We start from the raw sequence: 26,874 nt of genomic DNA on the forward strand, positions 1-26,874 counted from the left end.
ATTCCGGAATCAAAACACAGCAACTAACTACTCCCCCACACCTCCCGTAACTTTAATATACCAACTGCAAGATCGCACTACAATGCGGTACTGCTTGTCTTGCTTGTCGGTGTTTTGCGTGTCGGGGTTTCCAGTTGTCGGCCTTCTGGTGCCGTTCATCTCGTTGTCGGCCTTATCAGGTAGACCCATATATATATATATATATATATATATATATACACATATATATAAATACACACACACACACACGTATATATGCATAGGTTAGAATGCAGTACAAGACTTGAATTAACTTCACAACACTGGTCTGTGCTGCATGCATGATTATCTCTGAGATGCGGGTTTAGTTGTACCACTGAGGTTCTCTCTCTGTTATAATAGTGCTTTTTTTCCATGATGCTTGCCAACCATTAGCTATCCTCAACATCCATTGGCCCATTCATGCACTGTGGAGAAAGAGGCATTCCCAGCCCATTCATTCCTTATGAAGCAAGAATCAATCCCAGAGGCTGTCATTCAGACATGCTTCAGGACTTTTTACTTTAAGGTCCTAACCTCATCCCCTAGAGGATAACGGGAGTATCTGTATCACTACAGGGGATGCTAAACACTACTCTACACTTTGTGTGCCCTCACAAACATGTAAAGGAGGGCTGCCATGGCAGGCTTGTTAGAACCAATCCCAAGTTCCTGGTCTTGGCTGTGTTCAGAATCTGGCAAGCCTCAGATGATGGCAATCAGTTAACTGAATAAGCACTCCTTCCCCAGGATGGGTGAGTTGGCATTTGCTGCTCACTCCCAGCCTTTATGGATAGGTCTTTCAAGTGGGTGAGGCTCTACTCAAAACTCAGGTCATCTGAGCCATAGTCAGGACTTATAAACATATGCCACAGCACTGTGCATTCTGTTCAAAAGTAGTTGGGCATTCTTTACTCTCGTTCTCTGGAGATGGTTTCGTGTCACTGAGAGTCTGTCAGGAGAAACAGGTACTCTATGACTCCTGAGGCTGTCATGGTAGGAGTCCGCCGCTTTAAATCAAAGTCAGAAAGTTGTCCCATGTACCACTGGCCGGGCAGAACAGGATTTGTTTTTTAAAGAAATTCCACCTCCCCCAGTCAAAGAAACCATAGTCAAAAACCTCTCCAAAGCAAATTTCAAACTACTTGCATCCGAAGTGGAAAGCTTCACTATTCCCTTGCAGAAGGATAATGATATCCAGGATGCGGAATCCTACACCAAGGCACTCTATATGCATCTTCAGGATTGCATGGACCGTGCTATCCCAAATAAAACCAAGACTCCTTCCTGAAGGAAGAAGAAACCAGTCTGGTGGACCCCGGCCATAAGCAAACTTTACAATAAAAGGAGGAGACTTATACAAAAAAGGCCAAATCTCAAGTAGAAAAAATCATCCCTGATCAGCATTAGTAAGAAATTGAGGGCCCTCATCAAGTCAACTAAAGCTAATTTTGAAAAGAAAGTTGCCAAGGATAACCATAAGACCTTCTATGGCTACGTCAAAAACCTAAATGGAAATGCTCAGGTCTGTTCTGAGCTAGTACAAAATGGAACAAAATACACTGACCCTTCTGACATTGCCAACATCTTGGCTGACAGGTTCAGTGCAAATCCCCCCCACCACCACCTACAGGGCCTATTACCATTCTAGGGGATTGTGTAAGTCCAATTATTACTGATACATTGGTTAACAAGGCTCTATCTAAAGCTAAAAACGCTGCCTCCATGGGACCAGATGGTGTCGCAGGCTGTGTCATACTCGAGCTCCAAAAGGAATTAACTCCGCATCTTAATACCATGTTCAGTCTCAGCCTCTCCACAGGATATGTGCCCATAAAATGGTATACGGCAATGGTGGTCCCACTACACAAGGGTGGGGCCACAACTGACCCTGGGAACTACCGACCAATAAGCCTGACCAGTCTGATCTGTAAGGCTATGGAGCGAATCATTATGGAACTCATAAATGGAGAGATTGGGAACCTCCAGTCGCTGGACCCCACACAGTTCGGCTTTGTCAAGGGCAGATCATGCCTCCTGAACCTGGTGGATTTCTTTGAGACAGTTACTCAGGCTATAGATAAGGGAAAGGAGGTACACACAGCTTACCTTGACCTTGCTAAAGCATTTGACACCATTCCCCATTCAGGTATTATTGATAAGCTCACCAGCCTGGGCATAAACCCTTATGTCACAAGATGTATCACAAACTGGCTGTCAGACAGATCCCATAAAGTAAGAGTAGCAGGATCTATGTTTGAATCCAGACCAGTAACGAGTGGTGTGCCTCAGGGCTCTGTCCTGGGGCCCCTCCTGTTTGGCATATACTTCTCAGAAGTACAGGCAAGCACAGAAGGGCTGTGGCTGACTAAGTTTGCAGACGACTGCAAACTGGGTGCTATAATAGTGTCTCCGGCTGACATGGAGATCCTCCAGAATGGCCTAAATGAGACTGATGCATGGTGTCAAAGCCATGGTCTCAAGCTAAATGCAAAAAAATGCGTAGTAATCCCCTTTGGAAAAAACAGAGTACCCACAAACTACAACATAGGAGGTAATCCCCTGAAATCTGAAGAAGAAATAAGGGATCTAGGTACCCAAATAGATAGTCAGCTTTCCTTTGATAACCATGTTGCCAAAGTGGTTAGAAAATCCTTCTATGTGACCCATCTGATCACGAAAGGGTTCGCATCAAGATCTAAGGATGTAATGGTGCCCCTCTACTTTTCCCTCATCAGACCCATTATTGAGTACAATGCACCAATTGGAATGTACCTGGCTAGACATCTCCAGCAGCTGGAGAGACCACAAAGGTACCTAACGAAGGGGATTACTGGCCTCAAACAGTTGCCCTATGCAGCACGATTGAAAAAGCTAAGACTGTTCTCTGTTGCATACCGCTTTCTCAGAGGCGATCTCTGTCTAACGTACAGAGCCATGTCCAACCCAGAATTGTTGAACATGCTCCATCTTAGCAAAACCAAATCTACTCGAGCTACACGCTCTAGGGATATAAACCTCAACACAACAATGAATAGAACATGCTGGAGGGATAGATTCCCTTCGCAGAGACTTCCCTTACTATGGAACAGGGTCTCGATCTACATAGGACAGAGCCCCTCACTATCACTCTTCAAGAGGAACCTTGATGAGTGGATGGGTAACAGAAAGTTCACACCGGGGATCACACCAACAGCACTACTAGATAGGGGCCAAGGGTACTAGCTGCTAGTACAAGGGTCTAGAGAACTACTAAAGGGGTGGTGAATACCGCACAACGTGGCTGGGCTAATATATGCCTTCAGGCAGATAGCCCAGTACCAACCTGTGAACCTATAAACTTGGGCACAATTTTATACATTGACTGTATCCACCAATTTTTCTTTGCCTGTTGGGAATTGTTTCAGCCCGAATTTTCCATTCCCTGGGTTCTAGTGACTGTGTCTGCCATCTATTCATGATGCTCTATCTGTGCCCATGGACTTTATTAGTACTTTTGAGTTTAGTAGGAGTTAACCGATAACCATGCTCAGCTTCTTAATAAGTTCATTGTGGAGTCTTCCTAGTACCCTGTTTTCATAATATAAGCTTTTTTTTTTTTTTTGCATTTTGGTGGATTGATATTGAGCTATTCTTGTGTTTACTGCATACCATCTGTACATCCATTATGTCTTTAATTATTTTTTTACTGTCCTGTGAATGTTACTGTACTTTAATTCCTAGTTCTGGTTTCCACTGAGGCTACATAACTTTTTAGATTCCCTTCTTGTGATCATCTTCACACTATTTAGACATTTTCTGCTGTACTGGATCTGAGGCCAATTGGTTTATATACTGTTATTCCTCATTACAAGATCTAATTTATTAATCCTTGCTTTTACTTTCAAGATTACTCAACTCCTTTGAATTATATGATCCTTTAGGTTATCTCTGATCCTTTGCGTCATTACGGAAGTATTTATAGATCTTTTGTAGCCATTAGGGATTATTTATTTATTATTTGGTATGATATATAGTTTCTATTTTCTTTTTTATTCATAGTTTTTTTCTATACAGTGTGACATTTCATCCATTTGGTTCACTGCTCATGTTTTTTTTTTTTACTCCGAAATGTTTATTTGTTAGTACCAGTTTCATTCTGCCTTTATTGTTGTCATATTTGCTGTTGTGTGATATACCTGAGTAATCAGTTTATGAAGCATGGTTCATGTTTGCAGGAGGTTACATATTTCTGGAATGTAGACCTACTGTTAGTGTGGCAGCTACTTTAGAAGAAAATAAGGAACATCTCACAGGTCTGTCAGCGACAATGAGCAGGGCAAATCAGATTAGAGGAAGAGGATACAAATGGGTGCAGGCATATCTAACCTGCCTTCAGGCCATTACCCCCACTGCTCTAGAAAAGTAGCTGGTACCCAAATAGGCTTAGCACTGAAAAGCCTCAGGCCGGCTATACATTAACACTGCTCCTTCCTGTTCCTTGAAGGAATGAGTGGGTCACTGGATGCTGATTGATTGTCGTACAGCAGATGAAGGAGGGTCAAGCATACTAGCAGAAAAAAGGAATATACATTTTTAGAATTACATTTCTGTAGAAAAGATGGTTTAATGAAGTTCTATATTTAGTATATACAAAATGGCTTTTCTTAAGGTTGATGGAAGCATGAGTAGAATTTCAGTGTGAATAAAGTGCAATGCAGTTCACTAGGCAAGTAAACAGAAACCAGAGAGAGTAGATGTCAGGATGCTGGGGAAAACTACATATATACAGGGGCTACTAAACTGAGGAAAAAGCAAAGAGCATAGAAAATGAAGGTGGCCTAAGGACAGCTTCACTGACGTCCTGTGATACTTTGTAGAAGTCTGACTTCTGGGCCCTAAAACTTTTTTTTTTCCCATTCTGAAATTGATAAAAATAAAATCTTTTTGAGCTGCTGCAGTAGTGGATAACATGAAGAACAAGGGTTCAGACTTATTGGTAAAACATTCTGGCAGTTTTTTCTTACTTTAAAACATAATCTTTTGGCATTTATACTGCTAACTGGACGATTCAGCTAAGATGAAATTCTTTTTCAGTTGTGGGCTGGAAGCAGCACAGTCTTTTTAAGTGACCTGCTTAGAGACTTAACAACAGGCAAATGGGGACTGCAAGAATCAAACCCAGGACTGCAGGGTGAAGCTCATTAGCAGCTCATATCTTTAATTGCACATGCCAAACAGATGTTCTTTCACCGTGTTCTAATGTAAGAGACGAAACCTACATTGCCTGTTTTTCATTTGAGGTGCCAACATCTTTATTCTGTAGTTTAAATTAGTGATAGTCTACTCATGGCATTTGTTCTGCTCTTTTTAACATCTTCATTCTGTAGTTTAAATTAGTGATAGTCTACTCATGGCATTTGTTCTGCTCTTTTTGCACTCGTATTTTGGAAGTAATAGCTGCCTGACTAGACCTTCATCTTCAAACATACACGTCTCCAGTCCTGCTCATACGATGCAAAGCACACATATACAAATAGACTTAATTCACTGAAATGAAGGGATGTGATGATATATTGCAAATTACTAATGACCAGACTTCAACTAAAATGGCACCAGCTAGCCAAGTGGTAATTTTCACTAGTTTCCAGCTTGACTTCATAATGAAAGATAGGAAAGATAGCATCCAGTTCAGTGCAATGCAATATTTGTACTGATCTCCTGGTCATTATAAGGTGCAAGTGTGCAAAGGCAATGAAAACACAGCATGGAATAGGATAGAATGGCTTGGCTGACTACATTATTAGGGACAGTTTAAAATGCTATCAGAATGGCAAAAGATAGGGCCAAAGCTATATCAAAGGAAGGCTGTACCCAAACATGGCATCTTTGAATTAAGAAGCCACCAAAAGCAGTGTTATAGTATTCAGAATATGTCTTTTAGTGTTACACAGCTTTAAACTAGTGCATTATGTAAGCAGTGGTGAGACAGAACATTAGCAAATCAAAAAGCAACAAGAATGTTTTATAACCAAATATATAAGGGGATGGCAAGAGAGATTTCAGGGAAGTAAGACAAGAATAAAATGTGAAAACTTCAATCTTAACTTCAAGAGATTGGTTTCAAAATGTATATATTTTCTGTTGTACTTTTTCCCTCTAGAATGGCTGAAATGTGTTTATACCAATGTGCCCACAGTTACAAGGCACATTTTTCACTCTCCCACTGCTCTTGGCTTTTGCTTTATTTGAAATCTTTAGGCTGCAATAGGGCTGTAGCAAACCTGCAGAAAATAAGGTCAAACTTCACTGGTTTGTCAGCTGTTTTGACTTAGGTCTTCAGCTAAGCTTTAGAAACATGTTTCAGCTGAGTTGTACTGGGCATGTACATTTTGTTGGTGACATGCATGCACAGAACAAGGAACAAGAGTCACAGAAACAGACAACTTTAAGCTGGGGTACTGTCCATCTGTAGTGGGGGTTCTGCTCTATCTGCCATTACTTGGCTCCAGGGAAACCATTTTATTTTTATCAATTGAAATCCAGTGAGCTACCAGAGGTGGATGGAAACTAACCATTTGTTCACCAGGGGATACAAAGAAAGCAGTCTCTGGACAGGCAACATATTATATAAAAAATCTTAGCAGGATATGTCCAAGTGTAAAGGCATACAGGTGGCTTTATTCTTTAATTCAGTAATGTTCTTCATGTTTCACTGTTGCAGTTAACACATTTGGGTTATCCCTGCCCAGGGTAGTCCTCAGCCAGCCCGTCTACCAGAGGCTTAGTATTTCTGCGTTGGTTGCTGTCGCTTCAGGACTGATGTCAGGTCATCAGTAGTATAAAGTAAGGCAGCCAACGCCATTACATCAGTCTTTCTTGCTGAGGAGCCCGAAGCAGAAGCAGTTCGCACGAGTGCTGGTTGGCCGCTACCTGAGTTTCATCTTCCGAATTGAAGCTGAAGTCTTCTAAAGCTAAGTACCCCATTGGGGATCCTTTTTTCCTGCACTAACCGATGTCAGAAAATGTTAACAATTGTCTCGCCTGTGGAAAGCAAATATTATACTGAGACTTTCATTCTTACTGCATCACTTGCATAGGCTCAGACCACGACGTCCCTCGCTGTTGCTTTTGTGCTTTGTTTAACGCCAGGACTATACATCGTCTGGCCCTTATTGTAGCTAGATATTTTCGCTTAAAGTCCTCAAATTCCAATATGGCTTTGGTAAGGCACCCGACAGCAGATCTTCTGAAAAAACGTAAGGATAAAGACAGAGACAGACTGCACAGGTCCAAACCTACTGACAATGCTTCCGTTAAGCTAGTTGTCAGTTCTCCGGTCCTCAGTGTGGCGCTTTTGCAGCCCCTGATACCTACTTCTGTGGATTTGCAGGCAGCTACCGAAACCCTTTCGGAGTCTGGTATGCCAGAAAACTCTTCTTCGACTAAGGATCCTGCGGTTGTCTCACCCTTAAACGGGTCTGAAGTCGCTGAGCAGGCACCGGCTTCGGAGGAAGTACTTCACACTACCGATTCTCAACACAAACCAATGACTTCTTATGCATCTACCATTCTTTCGAAAACTACCACGTTTCTAAGACCCAGTACAAACCACACCCAAGAAACCAACTACCTAATCTCAGGCACCTGCTTCCTTGCCTCAGTCGCAAATGCTTAAAATGGTGGAAGACCTTATCATGCTGATCAGGGGAAGCCAAGCTACCCCTTCCAAAAGAAAAAGAGATCTGTCCCCAGTAGTTTTGTCTGAACAGGAGTCTGATGTCTCTGATGCATCTGAATATGAAGACATGCAACCCCTCTCTGCTTATGAGGATTCTGATGCAGAGGATTCCATTCCTTCAGCCTCTCCACCCGAGGACTTTTCCTTTGTGGAAACCCTTCATTCCTTAAGGGACCATTTCCAATGGGAATGTCAGGGCTACCCTAAGTCTAAAAAGAGACTCAGCGAATTCTAAGATCTTCCACAACAAAGACCACTGGCCATTCCCCCAGTCCTGGATGTTGTGGACGATGTTTTCCTGGAATCCAGTTTGACTCCTGACACCCTCCCTCCTGCACCCAGAAAACCTGACAGGTATTACAGAGTCCCTGACTCACAAACATTTCTTTTCAAAACCCTACTGCTGACCCTCTCCCCTCCCGAAGATAGGATCACTAGACAAAAGGGTAAAAATGCACCTCACCTCTGCTACTCTTGCTATCTAATTGCCAATTCCAATTGCATAAAGTTTAAAAAAAAAAAAACTCCTCACTCAAAAAAAAAAAAGTCTCTTCCTTTCGTGCTGTGCAGAATCTAAAGAATTACAAGAGTTAATGCATTCTGCAAGTCAGGTTTCTACTCCAGACTTTTTTTGGTACCCAGAAAAGAGGGCACCTGGCACCCCATCCTCAATCTATCCATTCTAAACACCTTTCTGGTGATACCAAAATTCAAAATGCTCACCCTCCAGCAACTGCTACCCATGCTCTCCAAGGATGCTTGGCTAGCCACCCAAGACCTAAAAGAGGCCTACCTCCACATTCCTATCAGGGAATCATGCAGGAAATATCTATGTTTCAGGGCAGGATCTGTGCACTTCCACTTCTCTGCACTTCCTTTTGGCTTATCTACTGCTCCCAGAGTTTTCACAAAATGTATGGCTCCCGCCATTGCCTTTTACAGACAAAGGAATATCCAAATTTACCCATACTTAGAAGGCTGTCTAATTCAGGCAGACAGTCTGGAAAAGCTGCTCAAGCACCTGGCCTTTGTAAAGTCCCTACTGACCTCCCTAGGGTACACCATCAATGAAAAGAAATCCAACTAGTACCCAGCCAAAGGATTATATTCCTGGGAGCAAGCCTGGACACAGCTTCCCAGATGGCATTCCTTACACCAGAAAACAAACTTACCTGACAGCCTACTTCTCTCAACTAGCCATGAGACAATAGTTATCTGCAAGGAAAATCCTGCAAGCTCTGGGGTTCATGGCATCTTGCATTCTACTCATTCCATATGCCAGACTGCATATGAGGAAACTTCAGTGTTACCTAAAAAGCCTTTGGTGTCAACACTCTCAAGACCTGGAAACTCTTATACCAATGATACCTTGCCTAAGGAAAGATTTTCTTTGGTGGGCAGCAGCATGCTCCCACAACAAGGGACTACCTTTCTCACTTCTCCCCGCCACCCAGACCCTCACCACAAATGCATCAGACTATGCCTGGGATGCACACCTGGACGGCAGATGCATACAGGGCCAATGGAGCCCACAGCAAATCCATCTGCACATCAACCAAAAAGTGATGTTAGCTGTCCAGTATGCATTGACAGCTTTCAAGCCCCTTCTGTCCCCAGGGTCTCTTCTGATCAAAACAGACAACACAACTGTGATGTGGTACATCAACATGCAGGGAGGGACTCACTCCTACCCTATATGCAGGCTGGCCATGACCCTTTGGCACACAGCCTCAGCCATGCAACTCCACCTGTTAGCACAATTCCTATCAGGTTCTCTAAACTCTCTGGCAGACCACTTAAACAGAAATCTTCTGGACCTCATGAGTGGCAACTTGACAAAAGAACCTTCAACCTAATAACTCAGAAATGGGGCACACCGAAGGTTGACCTCTTTGCCTCCCACACCAACCATCAGCTCAGCAAGTTCTGCACCAGGGAACATCACTGCATGGCTTGGAAAGTGGATGCCCTTTCCTTCCCCTCAGTCACTCTATCAGTCTATGCATTTCCTCCACTACCTCTCATCACCAGGGTACTCAAAATAAGGGAGGAAAAACCAAGGACAATTCTTATTGCTCCAGACTGGCCTTGCCATCACTGGTACCCACTGCTGCTCAGCCTGTCCCCACTGCCACCATGGCATCTCACTCAGACCCCAACCCTCTTGACCCAGAGGGAAGGAGAATTTATACATCCCCAATTGCAGACCCTCAATTTGGCAACCTGGCTTATTCCCTGACTCCTGATCAATCTGCCAACCTCAGCAAACAGGTTCTAGATGTTATATGTGAGGCCAGATGCCCTAGCACTAGAAAATCTTATGCTGACAAATGGAAAAGGTTCTGCCCTCCCCACCTCTCATCCTGGATTACCTAGCTGACCTGCTACACAGTGTTCTCTCCTTTTCCTCTATTAAAATCCATGCCTCTGCTATCTCTGCTCATTTCCATACTGAGCAGCCCCTATTCTCTCAGCCTCTGATCAAACAATTCCTAAGAGGGACTAGCAACTTGAGGCCAGCCAGAAGAGCACCTACCCCAGCTTGGGACCTTAACTTTGTGTTGGAAAAGCTTACCCTGCCCCCCTTTAAATCAGCATATTTATCAGAGTTAAAATTACTCTCCTGGAAGACACCTTTTCTTCTGGCCATCACATCAGCCAGAAGAGTCTCCGAGCTTCAAGCACTTATGGCTGTGGAGCCCTTCATCATCTTCCATGCTGACAGGGTTTCCCTCAGGACTAACCCATCCTTCATGCCCAAAGTGGTGTCCAGTGTGGCTCTCAACCAATCCATATATTTGCCCACCTTTTTCCCCTAACCCATAAAACAAAGGGGACAGGATCCTGCACTCTCTAGATGTGCACAGACAGCTCAAATTCTATCTAGACAGGACTAAATCATTCAGAAAGTTGGATGAATTACTGGTTAGTTTGCTGCAGGGGCAGAGGGCAAAGCCATCTCCAAACAAACAATTTCCAAATGAATAGCACACTGCATCCATTTCTGTTACAAGTAACACAGAAAACCTCCCTCTAAGGGGATCAGGAGTCACTCCACCAGAGCAGCCTCTACGTCCACAGCTTTCCTCAGAGGAGTGCCCACCAGGGACATCATGGAGGCTGCCACCTGAACATCTGTTCACACTTTCACCAAACATTACCACCTGCCTATCTTCTGCAAATCCAGGGCAGGCTTTGCCACTGCAGTGTTGCAGGTCTTCCTAGCCAGCCCCTAGTCTCCTTGACTGCCTCCATCCTTACCCTCAGCTTTTAAAATCAACCCAAGTGTGATGACTGCAACTGTGAAACACGAAGAACATAGTACAGTTGTGTACACTTACCATAAATGTAGATGTTCGAGTGTATTCATTGTTGCAGTCCTGGTTTCCCTCCCTACATCCCCCTCTTATTTATCTCTCTCTCTCTCCTTACAAGGAACTTTTTGGTATTTACTTTCTACTGGTGGGTATCCTGGCTCCCACTTGGGGGCTCCTGACAGTTAGACCAAGAAAAACTGATGTAATGGTGTTGGCTGCCTTACTATATACTACTGACGACATGACGTCAGTCCTGAAGCAACATCAACCAAAGCAGAAATACTAAGCCTCTGGTATTCGGGCCAGCCGAGGGCTACCCTGGGCAGGGATAACCCAAATGTGATGACTGCAACAGTAAATACACTCAAACATCTACATTTATGGTAAGTGTACACAACTGTATTTTTCTGCTGTGGGTCATCTGAGCTTTTACGGAGGGAAAGTTCAGTTGTTTTTGGAGTGATGGGTGGACTGTTTGGAGAATACTAGTGTACATTTTTAAATTATTCAAATCAGCAGAGTTAATTTTCAGTTAACCTAATTGTTTGAATTTGCAAAAGGAGGCCAAGTAGCAAGAACTTCTGAAGGGTCAAAAAACAGTTGATTTCCATGAATTTCAGGCAGGTCTTGCATCCGTAGATCACACTTCTCCACCTTTTCCTGTGCTTAATTTGTACTTATTGCATATATCTGGCATGGATTCTTCTGGCATGCATGACATATTACCTTCTGTGGAGTCTGACTCCTCTCCCACAGACATTTTCTCATACTTGCTCTCTTCCTGGGTTTGTAATCATACAGACAGCAGTATGGTAGGGATTGTGCAAGCAATCTTTTGAGAGCAGATGAAGAACCCTAACATTAATTTGCCACATCCCATCATCCATTAACATAATGCAAAAACCTGACTGCTGGTATTGTGCACAGTAGGCAAAAGGTCAGTACTTGTGCATAGCACAGAGCGTGCTCCATGTCAACAGTGCGCAAGTTGCTTTTGATAGTACAGGAACTGCTTCGCATTTTGTGAAAAAAAATCCAGTCAAAGCTTGAGGTTGCTCAAGTATCTCTTGATTTGTCTATGTGTTCATTAGTTTATCAATTTTCTGGCCTCTGGAGTATCACTAAATCAGGCCAGCCAAGGAAGGCCTTCATCAGGCACTTTTCATTGAAGCCTATTGAAGGCATATGCTATCATCACCTTCATTAATGTCTTGCACCAGGATGTCCATTCAGGCTGCTGATATGGTGCAGAGATGACTCTGAGTGTTTTTTTATCAACCTTTTCATCCTACCTGTCCTAAGGTGTTATGAATAATTCTGTCATTGGAGTACACAGACTTCCATGTGGTTACCTTGAAATATGTCCTGAAACTCCAAACCTACCTGGCTGCTGCTGCAGTAACATCAGGCTCAATTAGGGGGTCAGACAGCCACATCACAGGTGGTGCTGTAGGTAGGTACCCTTCCTCAGTATCATCAGGGTGTGCCCCAGCTCTGGTTTCACTGGCATAAATGGATGGCTGGGCTCAAACTTGATGGTATACAGTCCATGTCTGTACACTGCTGAGTGCATTGCTGCACGGTTGACATTGGTAACAGAGCTAAGTCATAAATCTAAAATTATTCTCTTTATGAGTACGTACAGCAGGTATCAGGACAGAGGGCCCAGTAGTAATGGAGTAAAAACTGCCCCTGCTAGCTGCTCAACCCAGTGGAAATCACATGTGCACACACATACAGACATACACTACATATACAGACAGAGCAAGTGAAAGCAGTTAGTGAAAAATTAAAAAGTCATATGCTTCTCATAAAAAATACTGTAATGTGACAGTAAACAAAGAGGTACTTACTTCTTTGGGATTACAGCTTTCCTGCAGGATCTCCTAGGGAAAAAAAAGTAAATCTGTTTATTTATTCGCTTATTTAATGAGCTTGCAGCCCTGGCGGGCAGACTAGAGACATCTTATTCATAAAGATCAGATGTAAAAGACCAGATGGATAATAAAAATGCATATCATAACACTATAGAATAAAGCACATCAGACAGCACAGTAACTGAATGTGCTGAGTGTCTGACCTAGCAGACACTAAGTGACACTGAGGCATTTAAACATTAACTAATATGCTGCATGTTCAGCTAAATCCATGGCTAGACTGGCATTCAGGATGAGGATGTACATACAACGCAGCATCTGAACATTACATTGTATGACAACTGTGGAATTGCTGTGGATCTTCTGTAATGCCTGCATTTCAGCAAAAATATCCATATCTTGCTTGTTTTGGGTCAGTCTAATACTGACTCTACAAGGATCATGATGCTTATTTGACCTATATTGAGGACATGTACTGAACTCATTAACTTAAAGGGATATAAGGTTGGAAATGGGAGTGAATAAGAATAAAGAAAAGAGGTGGTACTCATATGGGGAACATATGAATATTAGGCTAAACATTATATAGTGGAAAGAATAGTTGTGTAAGAGCTTACCATAACCTCAGATGTCCTTCTACTCCATGTTACAGTATTCATAACAGTAGGGAGGTGGCTGACTGCAGCACTGGGCATCTGGCCAGTATACCAAAGTCTTTGTATAAGGGGTACGTGCAACACTGCATGTCAGAGCCATAAACCGACATCGGCTATAAATGTGACATCTGCACCTATCCAACCCAGAACTGACTGCCACATACAGTAGTACGCCTGGGGTGCTAGAAGAAAAGGAAGCTTTTCAGACCCACATATACCACCAGTCAGGGAGGTAAGTATATTTTAGAGGTATGTTGCAGCTGTTGTTGGGCCCTATTTGGATATAGGGAAGCAAGGGAAATCCCACACAAGAAAGGATAAACAAATGAAAGAGGGGGTAGGAAGTGGGGCACCGAATACTGCAACATGGAAGAGAAGGACATCTAAGGTTATGGTAAGTTCTTACACAACTAATCTGTTTCCCTCTTTTCTCATGTTGCAGTATTCATAACAGCAGGGAGTGTACCAAAGCTTTATGTAGGAGCCTGGGAGGCATGTTGGGAGGCAGAGTCGATGAGACCCTGTAAAATTGACCTTGAAAACCCAGCTCTGGCTCTAGAAATCAAATTTAGTTTGTAATGCTTGGTGAAAGTACGTACAGAAGACCAAGTGGCTACCTCTAGAATGAAAGCGTAGTCAGCAGCCCTAAAAAAGTCTGTTGAAGATGTTGCTGCTCTAGTAGAGTGAGCTCTCACACTGGAATTTAATTATTTTCCATGAAAATAATAGCAAAAAGAGATTGCCTTAGAAATACATGAGACAAGTGTCTGTTTTGACACTGCCTTCCCCAAGGCCCTCGGGTAAAAGGAGACAAAAAGCTGGTCAGACTTTCTAATGGGTTTGGTCTTGTGCAAGTAATGCCTTAGTTGTCTATGAACATCCAAGGAATGCAAAGTTTCTTCTGAGGAGTTTTAAGGTTGAGGGAAGAAAACAGGTAGATTAATGGTCTGATTCAAGGAAAGCTCATTAACCATCTTAGGCATGAAAGACGGATTGGTTCTGAGGGAGACCCTGTCTCTAAGGAAGATAAGGTAAGGAGGAGTGGCCATAAGGACTTGGCTTTCCAAGACCTTCCTAGTGGATGTAAGGGCCACCAGCAGTACTGTTTTCCAAGTACATAGTTTAAGTGATGCTGAGTGGGCTGGTTCAAATGGAAGCAGTGTGAGTTTTTCTAGCACAAAATTAAGATCCCATGATGAAGGGATAGGTCTACGAGGAGGTCTGATATGAACAACCCTTTTTAAGAAGAGTTTTACCTCTAACCTGGATGCCAAAGGAGGTACCAAAGGAAGGCAGGTGGAGATTGCTGACAAATGCACTTTTACAGAAAAGTACATCAATCCTGAATGTAGATGCTTACACAAGTAAAAAGGACCATGGGTACTGGAACAAGAAAAGGGTCCTGCCTGTTCTTGAGACACCACCTGGAGAATCTTTTTCATTTTGATACACAATTTCTCCTGGTATTAGGTTTTCTGGCCTCCTGCAGGACACTGAGTACATCCTTTGAATACAGGTGTCTGAAGGGGATCAAGATTCTATCACTCATAGGGTCAGTGTCAGGTTGAGCACCTGAGGGCAGATGAGGGAACCCCTGTCTTGTGTGAGTAGGGTGAATCTGTGAGGTAACCGGAGGTGATTGCCCTTGGCTAATAGGTATAGTAGGGGAAACCGATGCTGTGTTGGCCAAAAGGGGGTCACCAGCAGGATTTTTGGTTTGTCCTTCTGGATCTTCAGAAGGACTTTTTGAATCAGTGTGAGGGGGGGGAGCATAACGAGATATCCCTGTCCATGAAAAAGAGAAGGCGTCCACTTTCCAAGCCTATGGATGTGGGTTTCTGGTGCAAAACAGAGGCATCTGTCTGCTCTGGAAGAAGGCAAACAGATCTGCCTGTGGAATGCTCCACCTTTGAATAAGATCCAAGAACACCTCCCTGTGAAGCATCCATTCATGAGATGATGCTGAGGTTCTGCTAAGTGTGTCTGCCATCCCATTCTCTGCTGAAGGAATCTGTATAGCTTGTAGGTGAATGAGTAATTTCACTGCTAGGGACCAAATCTGAATTGCCAAGGTGCAAAGTGGATAGGACCTTGTCCCTCCCTGCTTGTTGGTATACCACAGAACAGTCATATTTTCTGTGACTACCTTCAAGGGGCCTGGTAGGAGAATTTGTTGGAATGTGTGTAGTGCCAAGAGAAGGGCCCTCAGTTCTTTGATATTGATGTGTTCTCTTTGTCTCTGGGTGGACCACTCTCCCTGAACTTTGTTCTGGTTTCTATTGCTTTCCAGAATGGCTACTCAACCCATATCTGATGCATCTGGGTAGAGGTGTTGTGAAGGTGGCGGGATCTGCAAGGGTATCCCCTGATTGAGTTTGATGGGATAAAATCCACCATGCCAGCTCCTTTTTCAAATATGGGAGAAGAGGGAGCATAACATACAGAGGATGGGAGTGATGGTTCCACAAATTATTCAAGACCCATTGGAACGTTCTCATATGCAGCCTTGCAAAGAGAAGCATGGGAATCAAGGATGCCATGTGACCTAGGACCCTCAGAAATTCCCTGGCTGAGATGGATGGGAGGGGAAAGGAGAGTTGGGAAGTAATGGGTGAGGACTTCCACTTTCTGGCAGGGGATGAAGGCTGTCATCTTGTCTGTTCTTATTCTGCACCCTAAAAAGACAAGATATTGGGTAGGTGTCATTTGGGATTTTTGTTGGTTCACTGTGAACCCTAGGTCTGCCAAGTTCTTGCACACTAGGTGTAGATGATGTTAAAGTGAGTTGCAGTCCTGGTGCAGGTTTAACAGGTCATCTAGGCAGGGATATATTTGTATGTCCTGCATTCTTCAGTGGACAATAACTAGTGCTAGACACTTTGTGAATACTCTTGGAGCTGTAGAGAGCCCCAAATGGCAATGCAGAAAACTGAAAATGTAAGGAACCTACTGAAAAGTGTAAGAATTTCCTGTAGCTGGGGTGAATGGGGATATGAAGATAGGCATCCCTCGGATCCAGGAATAGCATGAAGCCTTGGTTGGGGATAAGAGGTAAGAGATGATGCATGTTGAGCATCTTGAAGGTAGGCATCTTGAGAAATAGATTGAGGATAGACAAGTCCAGAACTGGTCTCCAAGAACCATCCTTTCTTGGGACCAAAAACATCCTGAAGTAAAATTCCTTGATTGTCTGATTCAGAGGGACTTTTTCTATTGTGTCCTGAGATAGGAGCTGATCCAAAATTGGAGGAAAAAGGTGATGCTTGCTTGAAGGGGGTTGAAGTGTCCCCTGGAAGGGGGTAACTGCCCCCCAAGTCATAAAATAACCTTTTTGGATGATGGAAGGGACCCATGTCTCTGAGGTGATTTTCCACCAGGAGGGTAGGGAAAGGGTTAGATGGTGGGTGGAAGTGAGTAAAGGGTTTGAGTCACAGTGGAGAAGCTCTGTCTGGGTCAACCTGCCTTCAAAAGGGAGTAGGTGTTGAGGTGGAAGAGGGTCTAGAAGTGGTTTGCTTCCTAGAGTGTCTGCATCCTTTAGATTGTGGTGCAGTAGAGTGGGAAGACTGTCTCCTTACAAAACTGGTCCTTTGTGGCTAGTTCCTATGGTATCTAGGAATGGGTGAGATGAGCAAATATTTTAAATTTTGTTTCTCCTTGCTCTTTTCTTGGAGAAATTTAAGGAGCTCAGCTGAAACAGTGCCAAAAAGGGCCTTATTAACCAGTGGTGCACCCAGTAATTTGGCTTGTACATCCAGCGGTAGGGGCTGGAGTCTCACCCAGGAGCACTTTCTCAGGACAGAGCCAGATGCTGCAGATTTGGGTGATGCTTCTACAGCATCATAACTGCACTTGATGGAATGTCTGGTCACCTGAGAGGCAGTAGAGAGCAGGGCGGAAAGCTGAGATGCAGCAGGAGAATCTGGCACATCAGGCATTAGTGCAGAGGCCTTGGATAGGATATCTAGAACAAACCTAGCCATGTGGGTTTGATAATTAATAGCTCTAATGGCTAGTGTGGAAGAAGTATACATTTTCTTCCCCATCTGTCCATGAACTTGCTATCCTTATCTGTAGGGAATAAAGAAGTGGAAGCTAACTGTCTGGAGGATTTGTCTGCTGATGCAGCAATGATTGCTGGGTCTGCAGGGGGTGGGGTTGAACAAGAACTGTGTAAAATCTATCAGGACATTTAGAAGCTGGGGGCTGAGAATCTGGGACCTGAGATGCAGCTCGAAAGGCATCCTGAAAAGCTGGAAGGAGAGGAGGAACTGCAGATGGAGAAGGCTGGTCCATCTGCAGGAGTTCAAAATACCTCTTTTTAGTCTGAGAAACATCAGAGACCTGCCATTTAAAATGCTCTCTCATAAGTGTAATGGTGTCCCCAAAGAAGGATTCTTCCCCAGGAGAATCAGGACTAATGGTGTCCTCCTCAGGAATAGCAAAGTCCTTGGGAGACTCAAGTTGGGAACAGTAAGTCAGGGATTCGTCAGAAGAAGAGAGTTCTTCCTCTGACTCTTCCAAGACCTGCATAGGTGGTAGGGCTGGTTGGAGCACCTGAGACTGAAGAGCCTAGAAGGCTCTGAACAAGTTCGGGGAAAAGGCTTCCCATCCAGGTGCCTTTCTGTAGTTCTTTGTTTTTCATTTTGTTTCCTCTTAAGAGAAATAGTAGGAGTAGTTGGTTTTGGAGTCAATGTCAGGGTGGATGGTAAGGCAGTAGTATGCCCCTCTGATGCCACGAGCCATGGTTCCCCCTTGCCATCAGGGCCTGATGGCTGATCTAGTTCAGTGGATGTACTCTGGGTTTCAGCTAAATTGGCTTCCACCATGGTTCCCAGTTCCAGCAGTAAAAATGACGTCCGATGGGACCCTGGGCTAACATCCGCCTCGAGAGTCTCACCGGACTCCTGAGGTGCAGCATGGGCATCAGGCCTAACTTTTTTGTCTTTCTTCCAAGGTGGCTCCTTGGTGGTACCTACCCCACCCTCCATACCTAATGCCAAATGTTGGGTCTTGGGTTTTCTAAGTATAACTTTAAAGCAGCCGGGCAACTATGCAAGGTTTTAGGTGCAAAGGACTGGCAGATGTCGCAAGACTTATAGTCGTGGCCTTCTCCTAAACAATACAAACACTGATTGTGTGTGTCCTTATGTGGAATTTGTCTTCCACAAGCACACTTTCCCTTCCTAGCTGACATGTATGTCTGGAAGCAAGAAGGAATATATTCAAAAAACCCAAAAGGGTACTTATCTGAAGCAGACAGCTGAAGTCAAATGAGCAAACTGATTCCACGAGCAGGTATTCAGAGGTCCGTAGATCACTGCAGCAGGAACGTTCTGGGTTGGGTACATGCAGATGTCACATTTATAGCTGATGTTGGTTTATGGCTCTGATATGCAACATGACTTTGGTATACTGGCCGGATGTCCGGTGCTGCAGGCAGCCACCTCCCTATTGTTATGAATACTGCAACTTGGGAATAGAAGGACATCATAAATGTATTAAAGAGCCCACACAACAGAAGTAGGATGTTTCAACATTCCCAGGTGTAGGTGCATTTGGTAAATGCACTTTTGTAAAGATGGGCTGTAACATGACTGCTTATTCTTCTTTCTTTAACTCAGAGTAGGAGTGGGGCAGAGTGAAATGTAGATGGTTGGCAATATTGACAAAATTAGAAGTGCAAGAAGGAGAATTGGCTTATTTATAATTGGACTTTAAATGGCTTGAGAAGATAAACTGCTATCAATGTTTTCAATTTATGTTTAGCCTGGGCTCCATTCCCAAGTCAAATCTGTCTGATAAAATCTTAAATTGTGCACAAGGGGAAGTGGGATTAATGGAAACTTAAAAGCATTTCTTCAAAGACAGGTAGTCTGGAAGAGTGAGACTGACTCCTCTGGCTGTTAATGTTTAGTAGATTTTGTCATGGTATAAGTTATATGCAAATGGAGGTCTTCTTTGGTAGCAGAGGGCATGGTGTTTACTCACATTTTGGTCCAGTATGTTTATGGCATAGACTGAGAGAAAGAAGATGAAGCATAAATTCTTAGAGTGGAGCCATCTGGTGATGGTTGTGTTCTTCCCCATATTTGACCATACATGCAATATGACAGTCCTATTTAATTCTTCTTTATAAAACCTTATGCAGTATAAAGGATATGTACATCAATGAGCTCTCTCCTTAATAGTACTCATACAACTTTCAGTTTCATTTACTACTCATGCAACAAGCTACTAGTATTACAGTAACAGTAATATACAATTTTGCTTTACTATTGTCTGTAATTTAATGTAATGTTTGTATTCAATATATACTATGATCATGTTAAGTTACCCAATTTTATATTTAAAGTCTCTCATGACATATACAATTCTGTTTATATTCTCTTATGTTATCCAATTTATGTGTAAAATCTATTTTGCTGTATGTGATTTATATGTCTGTTTTTATATGGATCTTCTCTCCCTGGGCCTCTGCTGAAAAGGGGTTCTGCCTAGTCAAACTTTCCTGGTATGCAATGGCAAATAAATAAAATAAATAATTACATATACTTCTGAGTCTGGTTTTGCTAAGGAGGGTGAACAGAGGTGATCCTAAGATCTGGTGACTTTCATTATTTTATTCAAAGCTGTCTAGTGTCAGAGATTGGTTAGGGACCTAGGCCTGGAATTTTTGGACTTAAGGGGTAAGGCACACCAGCACCAGTATAAACTGGATGTCTTCACTGGGTTCACTGCAGGGCACCTTTGAACTTGGCAGAACTTGGAGGAATGGTACAAAGCTATTGTTGTGGTGTGGTGGGAAAGAACTCAGTGATTATTAGATAAGAGTAGGGCAGCTCTGTACCACCTTAGGTTGCATTATTTTGCAGCTAAAGTGAACAGGTTAAAGTAAGTGATGAAAAAAGTTAAAATTCATACAAGTAGATAGATAAAGGTACTCTGCACAGAATATAGATAACAAGATATCTATGTCCCTATGGGCAAGCAGATTAAGAAAGTCATGGGAAAATGAATCAGTCTACATTAATCCCAGGTAGGCCTATTAGGGAGAATATCAGAAAGGCAATAAGAGGAGTGCAGTTTGGGAAAGCAGTGTGGATTCCATGGTCTTATTGAGTCTGGATCGTGATTGCCTGGAAGTACCTGCTTGAAGTGTTGAAAGATTTGCAGAAGAAAGTATAGTCAAGATGGTATGTGTTAGCTCAAAAGTATGCATCAGGTTGGAGACTGGAGTTGACATTTTGAATTGAGGCAAGACAAAACCAGGGATGCCTGTTCTCCTCTTGCTATTATTTGCATTGGCAATCAAGCTAAGAAATCTATTGGAGCTTTCACTCTTGCTTGTCACTATTGCAGTGTATGTGGAGAGAAATCTTTGGCTATTTCACTCAATGGAAAACAAGTGGTCAGACATACAGATTCACCGGCAGCCTTATCAAAGCTCATGAATTATAAGATTAATATTCCAAACCACAGAGTCTGTGATCAGCTATACCCATGTATGCGAGCTAAACTGTGCACTTCCTTTCACCCAGACTTGTAGGCCAGTAAAATAATGAAGCACTTAGGTGACTCCAAATACATGTGACATGATGAATATACATGTAGAAAGATCTGTGCAATTGATAAAATGTCATACTGAAGGCTATGCCGATTATTCTGACCCCAGACTTAAGGCCAAGTCTAGAAAGGTTAGTTCTGATCTCTAGATTGTTATACACTTTAGTAGCTGCTATGATTTTGCCTACATTATGGCTGTTGGGTATGTGAAAGCAAATTATTTTGAAATACGTATGGTACCTATTGGTGAGCAGAAATACTATTGCTTGAGCAAATAGTCTGGAGGCATTCATTTTACATATCTGACTGGATGTATGTCAGCCATTCAGCTAAGAATATCCACAATCTGATTCTCTGTGTTTATGAATCAGTATGGAAGAACTGTGAGTTAGCTTGAGAAAAGGATAAGAAGAGCAAATGAGCATTTGATTGATATGTGGTCCAGTGTATATTGACAAATTGGTTACAGTGTTATAGGACTGAGAGGGCTTTTGGTTAAGGCAGATAAATTAATGCAGTAAAGAGAAAGAGTGGCATTTGGGTATTTTGCTGCTAACAATGGTGAAGTAATCAGGTTAATTCACTGGGGTTGACTTCTTGGAACCCAGACAATGATAATTTGGGCAAAAAAGGCTTTACATATTGTTACCAATTAATGCAGGAAGAGGGTGGCATTTTCCTTACTCTTCCATCTGTATGTACCTAGAATGTCAGTATGTTGTCAAAGGCAATATCATGGGTTGTTGCTTTCTCTACCACAGTAGGAGTAAAGTTTGCCCCAGTGGTTAATCTGTGGGTAAGGCTGGGGAAGAAACAAACTAGTTCATCCTGCATATGCTCTGTAATTTACAGGTTTTTACAGGCCAGTGCTATGGGACATTCATCTCTTTTTGGACCCAGGTGAGCAAACATATGAACAGGAAGCTAAGTGCTTTTAACAGCAATGCAATACTCATGGTTCTGGCCTTGTTATTTTCTTCACAATGGCGATGAGGCCTCTCCCATGTTAATGCTGCACTTTTTATTTTATACTCATAAACATATAAGTAAAATGCTCCCTAGTGCTTCAATTCAAAGTTGGTAATGTAATACTTACTGTCAAATCACCTGATAGCATATTTTTGCTGAGCATCCATAACCGCAGAACATATGTATGGAGGTACTGAAAGCATGCAATTGTATCTCTTGAGAAATTCTAATTTTCGCAACCTTGGTGAAAATGCTTGGGGTGCTGCTGCCAGGTTAGGTTCCATTTTCATGGGACATCTGTTTTGGGGTATTCTCACCACAGCAAAGAAAGATATCATCAAGAAATTGAAGAGGTCTAAGGCACCAAGTGCCAGAGATTTTCACTCTAATATTTTCTTTCATTTTTCTAAAGTTGTCACCAAGCTCCAAACCCTTCATAACCTCTTTCAAAGACCCAAACTCACTGAATCATCTGTCTTTCTAATAGCAAAAAAGACTTCCACTCCTCCCCATTTTTACATCCATTTGTTTTTCCTGTGTGAGAGACTTATCTAGTGTTCCTTCAAAGGCTTCATCTTTAGACACCTGCGTTTTCTAATAACTTGTTCTTCAAAACCCATTTCCAGTGTATTCAAATTTATTCACCAGACTCTGTACTAAGATAACATGCACATTTAAAAAAAGCAATTTGTCTATTAATTTCTAGTTCCCCCCTGTCTTCTGGCCCTTTCAGTAAATTCATAATCAAGACCTGCTACATGGAATCAGGGAGCTTCCCTTTTCTGAAAGCTCTGTTATACATCCCCACTCACCATAACATTTTACAGATATTTTCAGTGAAAAAAACATCTTTCTCCAATGCCTTCCCTATTGTAGAGCTGTGATATCCACCTCTTAAAATATTATCTTTTCTTTAGCATGTCCCCCTGCTGTATCTTTGGTATGCATTTCTGTCTCCATTTTTATTATGTACCATGCACTAGTTTTTATTCCTCTGTACAAGTTCTATTAAAACTCATTGAATGTCTATGCTGTACCATAGTTCCATCACCCTCCTCCTCTCTTCCATTTGCATCCCTTCTCCAGTCTTCTGCTGTTCCTCTTTTGGTTTGTGTCTCAACAACCTCCCTTTACTTTTTCACTTCCTTTTACCACAGGACTCCCCATTTTCCTATTTCCAACAGATGTACCTCTTCTTTTTCAGTATGCAGTTCATTAACCTCCTCCTTTATTCTGTTCCCCCTCCTCTTTTTGCCTACAGTTTCATCAGCTCCCTGTCTTAGCTACTGTATTTATTTTTTTTTGTTCCGTTTTTCTTCTTCTACATGCCTGTTCCTTCCACATGAACTTAATAGTATCCCAAGACTGGTCTGTTTCTATCCCCCTCATTTTTTCCTTCACCACTATTCAACTTTCTCTTCACCCACTCTGTATTCTCATTCTCTTTTCAAAGTTTCTTCCTGCATACTCATCTTCTATCTCCTGTCCTACTACCAATTTCATCTTAACATATCTTGTAGTCAGATAGACACTGTGATTTCTGATGTAGCGATTTATTGAGTGAAATGTTGCAGTAGCAAAGCGCAAGGGATCACAGACAGTCCACCAGCTTCTGGAAGTGACTCATTAGGTGGCACAAAGAAACTCTATCAGGCTGCAATAATTAAAGAAGATAGTCAGACACCCTTCATAAGGGATGCCAGTAAGAACCTGCACACCAGCCCAGAAAATAAAAGAGAGATGGAAGTAGTGCTTTAGCAGCTTCTGAATGAAGAAAACCCCACGGAATCTGTACTGCCCGAGACACAGCCTACAATGAAAGGAGAGGAGGATCCCACCCTAGACGAAATAAGAACAGCACTAAGGAAAATGAAGTCAGGGAAAGCAGCAGGCTCAGATGAGGTCACAACAGATGTAATCAAGATGTTGTGTGAGATAGGAGAGAAGTAGCTCCTGAGGGTACTCATAACAGTGTAGAGAGAAAGGTGTAACCCAGATGTATCCCACATAACTAGAGAATAAGCAAGAACAAAGGGGGCATCCACAACTGTGGGCAGTATAGAAATGTCAAACTCCTGTCACATTGCATAAAGTTCTGGAGAGAGGTAATGATAAATGAATATGCAGAGTAGTAGAAAGTAAGATGGGAGATGAGCAGTTCGGATTCAGATCAGAATGCAGCTCAACTCACCTGATGTTTGCAGCACGACAGTTGAGTAGAAGCTAGCAAAGAGGAAAGAGTCCAAATGGCCATTTGTACACTTAGAGAAAGCATATGACAAGATCCCAAGAAAGCATATTTGGGTAGTCCTGTGGCAGTCTGAAGTCTCAGAAAGATTGGAAGAATTAATGCAGGCTATGTACAAAGACACAATGACACAAGTATGAACAGTGTTTGGTCTCACAGAGGGGAGCCCAGTGGGAGAGGTTGTGCATCAGGGCTCAGCTCTAAGTCCACTGCTGTTCATACTGGTGATGGACTACATCAGCAAACGGGTGGGGGAGGGATCAACAAAGTGGATGAGTGGATGTATTTAGACAATGTGGCATTACAGGCAGATTCTGAGAAAGAACTTCAACACAGGATAGGGCAATGGAATGCAAAAATGCAGACACCTGGGATGAAACAGTACAGATAAGATAGTTATGATGGCAGCAAATGGGGGAAATAAGAAGAAGCTGACGCTTGAAACAGAAGAGAAAATATTGGAACAGATTAACAGCTTTGAGTATATGGGAGAGGTGATTGAGGAGAGGGGAGTCTGAGGAGGTCAAAGGTAGAATCACAGGAGCTGCAGCTAACTGACACAGAGTGGCAGGGGTAGAGTATGATTGAAGAATATCAAAGAAGCTGATAAGTAAGGTGTACAAAACAGTGGTAGGACCATACTACTGTATGGTACAGAAACCTGGGCAGTAAAGGCAGAGCAGCTGAGGAAGCTATAGGTGAAGGAGATGAAATGCATGAGTGAGATGGGTGGTAGGATACACACTGTGGGACAGATGCAGAAATGAGGGCATCAAAACAGATGCCAGAGTAGCTGCAATTGCATAGAAGGTCAAAGAGAACAGAAAATGGTGGTTTGGGAATGTGCGCAGAAAAGCAGAAGACAATCTGATGAAGAAGATTTGGGATAGACAAGAAGAAGGCAAGAGGAAACGAGAGCATCCAACAAAGAGATGGATAGATTGTGTGGGAGAAGACCTGCAACAGTCAGGTATGACTGGCGAAGAAGGTAGGAGAGTGGTATTGAATAGAGAGAGATGGCTACAGTTGATATAGCACCCCAACCCCATGTAGAAAACGGAAAAAGGGGATGGATGATTATGATGATGATGATGATGATGATGATGATGGCTATAGTCAGATAAAACAATTTCCCCATCTGAATCACTCTTACCTTTCAATCCCCCCTTTTTAATATGCAATCTGCTTTGCTTCCCTATATCTCTTACTCTCTTGTCTCTTGAAAAGCTATTCCTTCTTTGCTGTTGTGCATCATCAGTCTTAACATGCTTCTCCTGTTTTGCTCTCACATTATCAGACTTCACTTACTCCTTTCTGTTTGCTAACCCATCAGTCTTCACATGTTCCTCCCTCTTTGTTATCCCGTCATCAGTCTTCACATGCATCTCCCTGTTTGCTATCCCATCATCAGTTTTCACATGCTACTTACTCTTTGCCCTCCTGTCATTGGTTTCCAAATTCTCCCCACCCTTTTGTCACTAACTCTCCCCTCATTGTCTCTCTACTCCTAAAATTCCTTTTCACATCCAAGCAATTTGTATAATCTGTTTTCCAGTGTTGTATTAAAGTCTCCTTTCTCACTAACCTCTTATGTCTCCAGTACATGCCTCTAAGAAATCCTGCACATTCTTTTCATCACATTAATTAAATAACAGACCACCTCAGGCCCCACTTTATCCATTAGTCAGCAGCTGTCTATCTCCATTTTCCACTAGTACCCTCCTCTCTAGTTACCTAAATACTTTCTGGCAGCAGGTGAATACACCCCCTTTTCCTTCCCTTATCTAATATATCTACTGTTATCATTGCCTCAAGCTTTCCTCATCCTGAATCTTTGCTCCAAATGTCTCTTCCTAAGGAAAAACAGTATCCACCCACGTCAGTTTTCCCAGCACACACTCTCTCTTAACTGGGTGTGTAATTCTCCACCCTAAACATATCATGTCATTGCCATTATATACCTTTTACCCTGCTTACCTTCCCACGTCTGTCATTTCCAGCTACCTGGCTAGAAAACAAAACTTCAAATTTAGGTATTCACCTCTCCCCTTCTCTTCCAATACCTGACTTATTGTATGATGAGTGAAAGAGTTCAACAGTAAACTAAATAGCCATCTAGTACTGAGTATGCCACATACTATTATTCCTATAACTGCCCCCTATCACTGCTATACTGTTCTTCTCCAATTTGGTCCCTACCTACTAATTGTAAACTCTGTCCATGTCTCGCTTCATCACTAGTTGTAAAATGCATATTTAAATGATCATTCTAGTCTTACTCAAATTTTCTATAATAATCACAAACACAAATGCAGTTAACACTGTATTACTTCACAATCTAGGTAGTTACAGTTCAGTTATTTTGTTTGAACGAAACATCAAGCTTTGGCATGTGAAATGCATCATATACTAGTTAACACTACACCCTGCTAAACAAACACATTGTGCTTAACACCCCTTTCAGGGTTTCTGGGCAGCTTGCTAAAAGTGAACAACTTTAACAAGT

General features: G+C 42.6%; 1 protein-coding gene across 1 annotated transcript in view; it reads right to left on the reverse strand.

Annotated features, from left to right (window-relative positions):
- PPP1R14D (protein phosphatase 1 regulatory inhibitor subunit 14D) overlaps window positions 1-26,874 on the reverse strand; it is a 173,321-nt gene that overhangs the window by 17,809 nt on the left and 128,638 nt on the right. Inside the window, exon 3 of the mRNA XM_044074194.1 lies at window positions 12,909-12,941. Within this exon, the coding sequence (XP_043930129.1) occupies window positions 12,909-12,941 (33 nt within the window). The remainder of the gene's footprint in view (window positions 1-12,908; window positions 12,942-26,874) is intronic.

This window comes from Protopterus annectens, chromosome 6.part0, assembly GCF_019279795.1.
Source record: "Protopterus annectens isolate FY-2018-M chromosome 6.part0, PAN1.0, whole genome shotgun sequence".
In the NCBI taxonomy this organism is placed as follows: Eukaryota; Metazoa; Chordata; order Ceratodontiformes; family Protopteridae; genus Protopterus; species Protopterus annectens.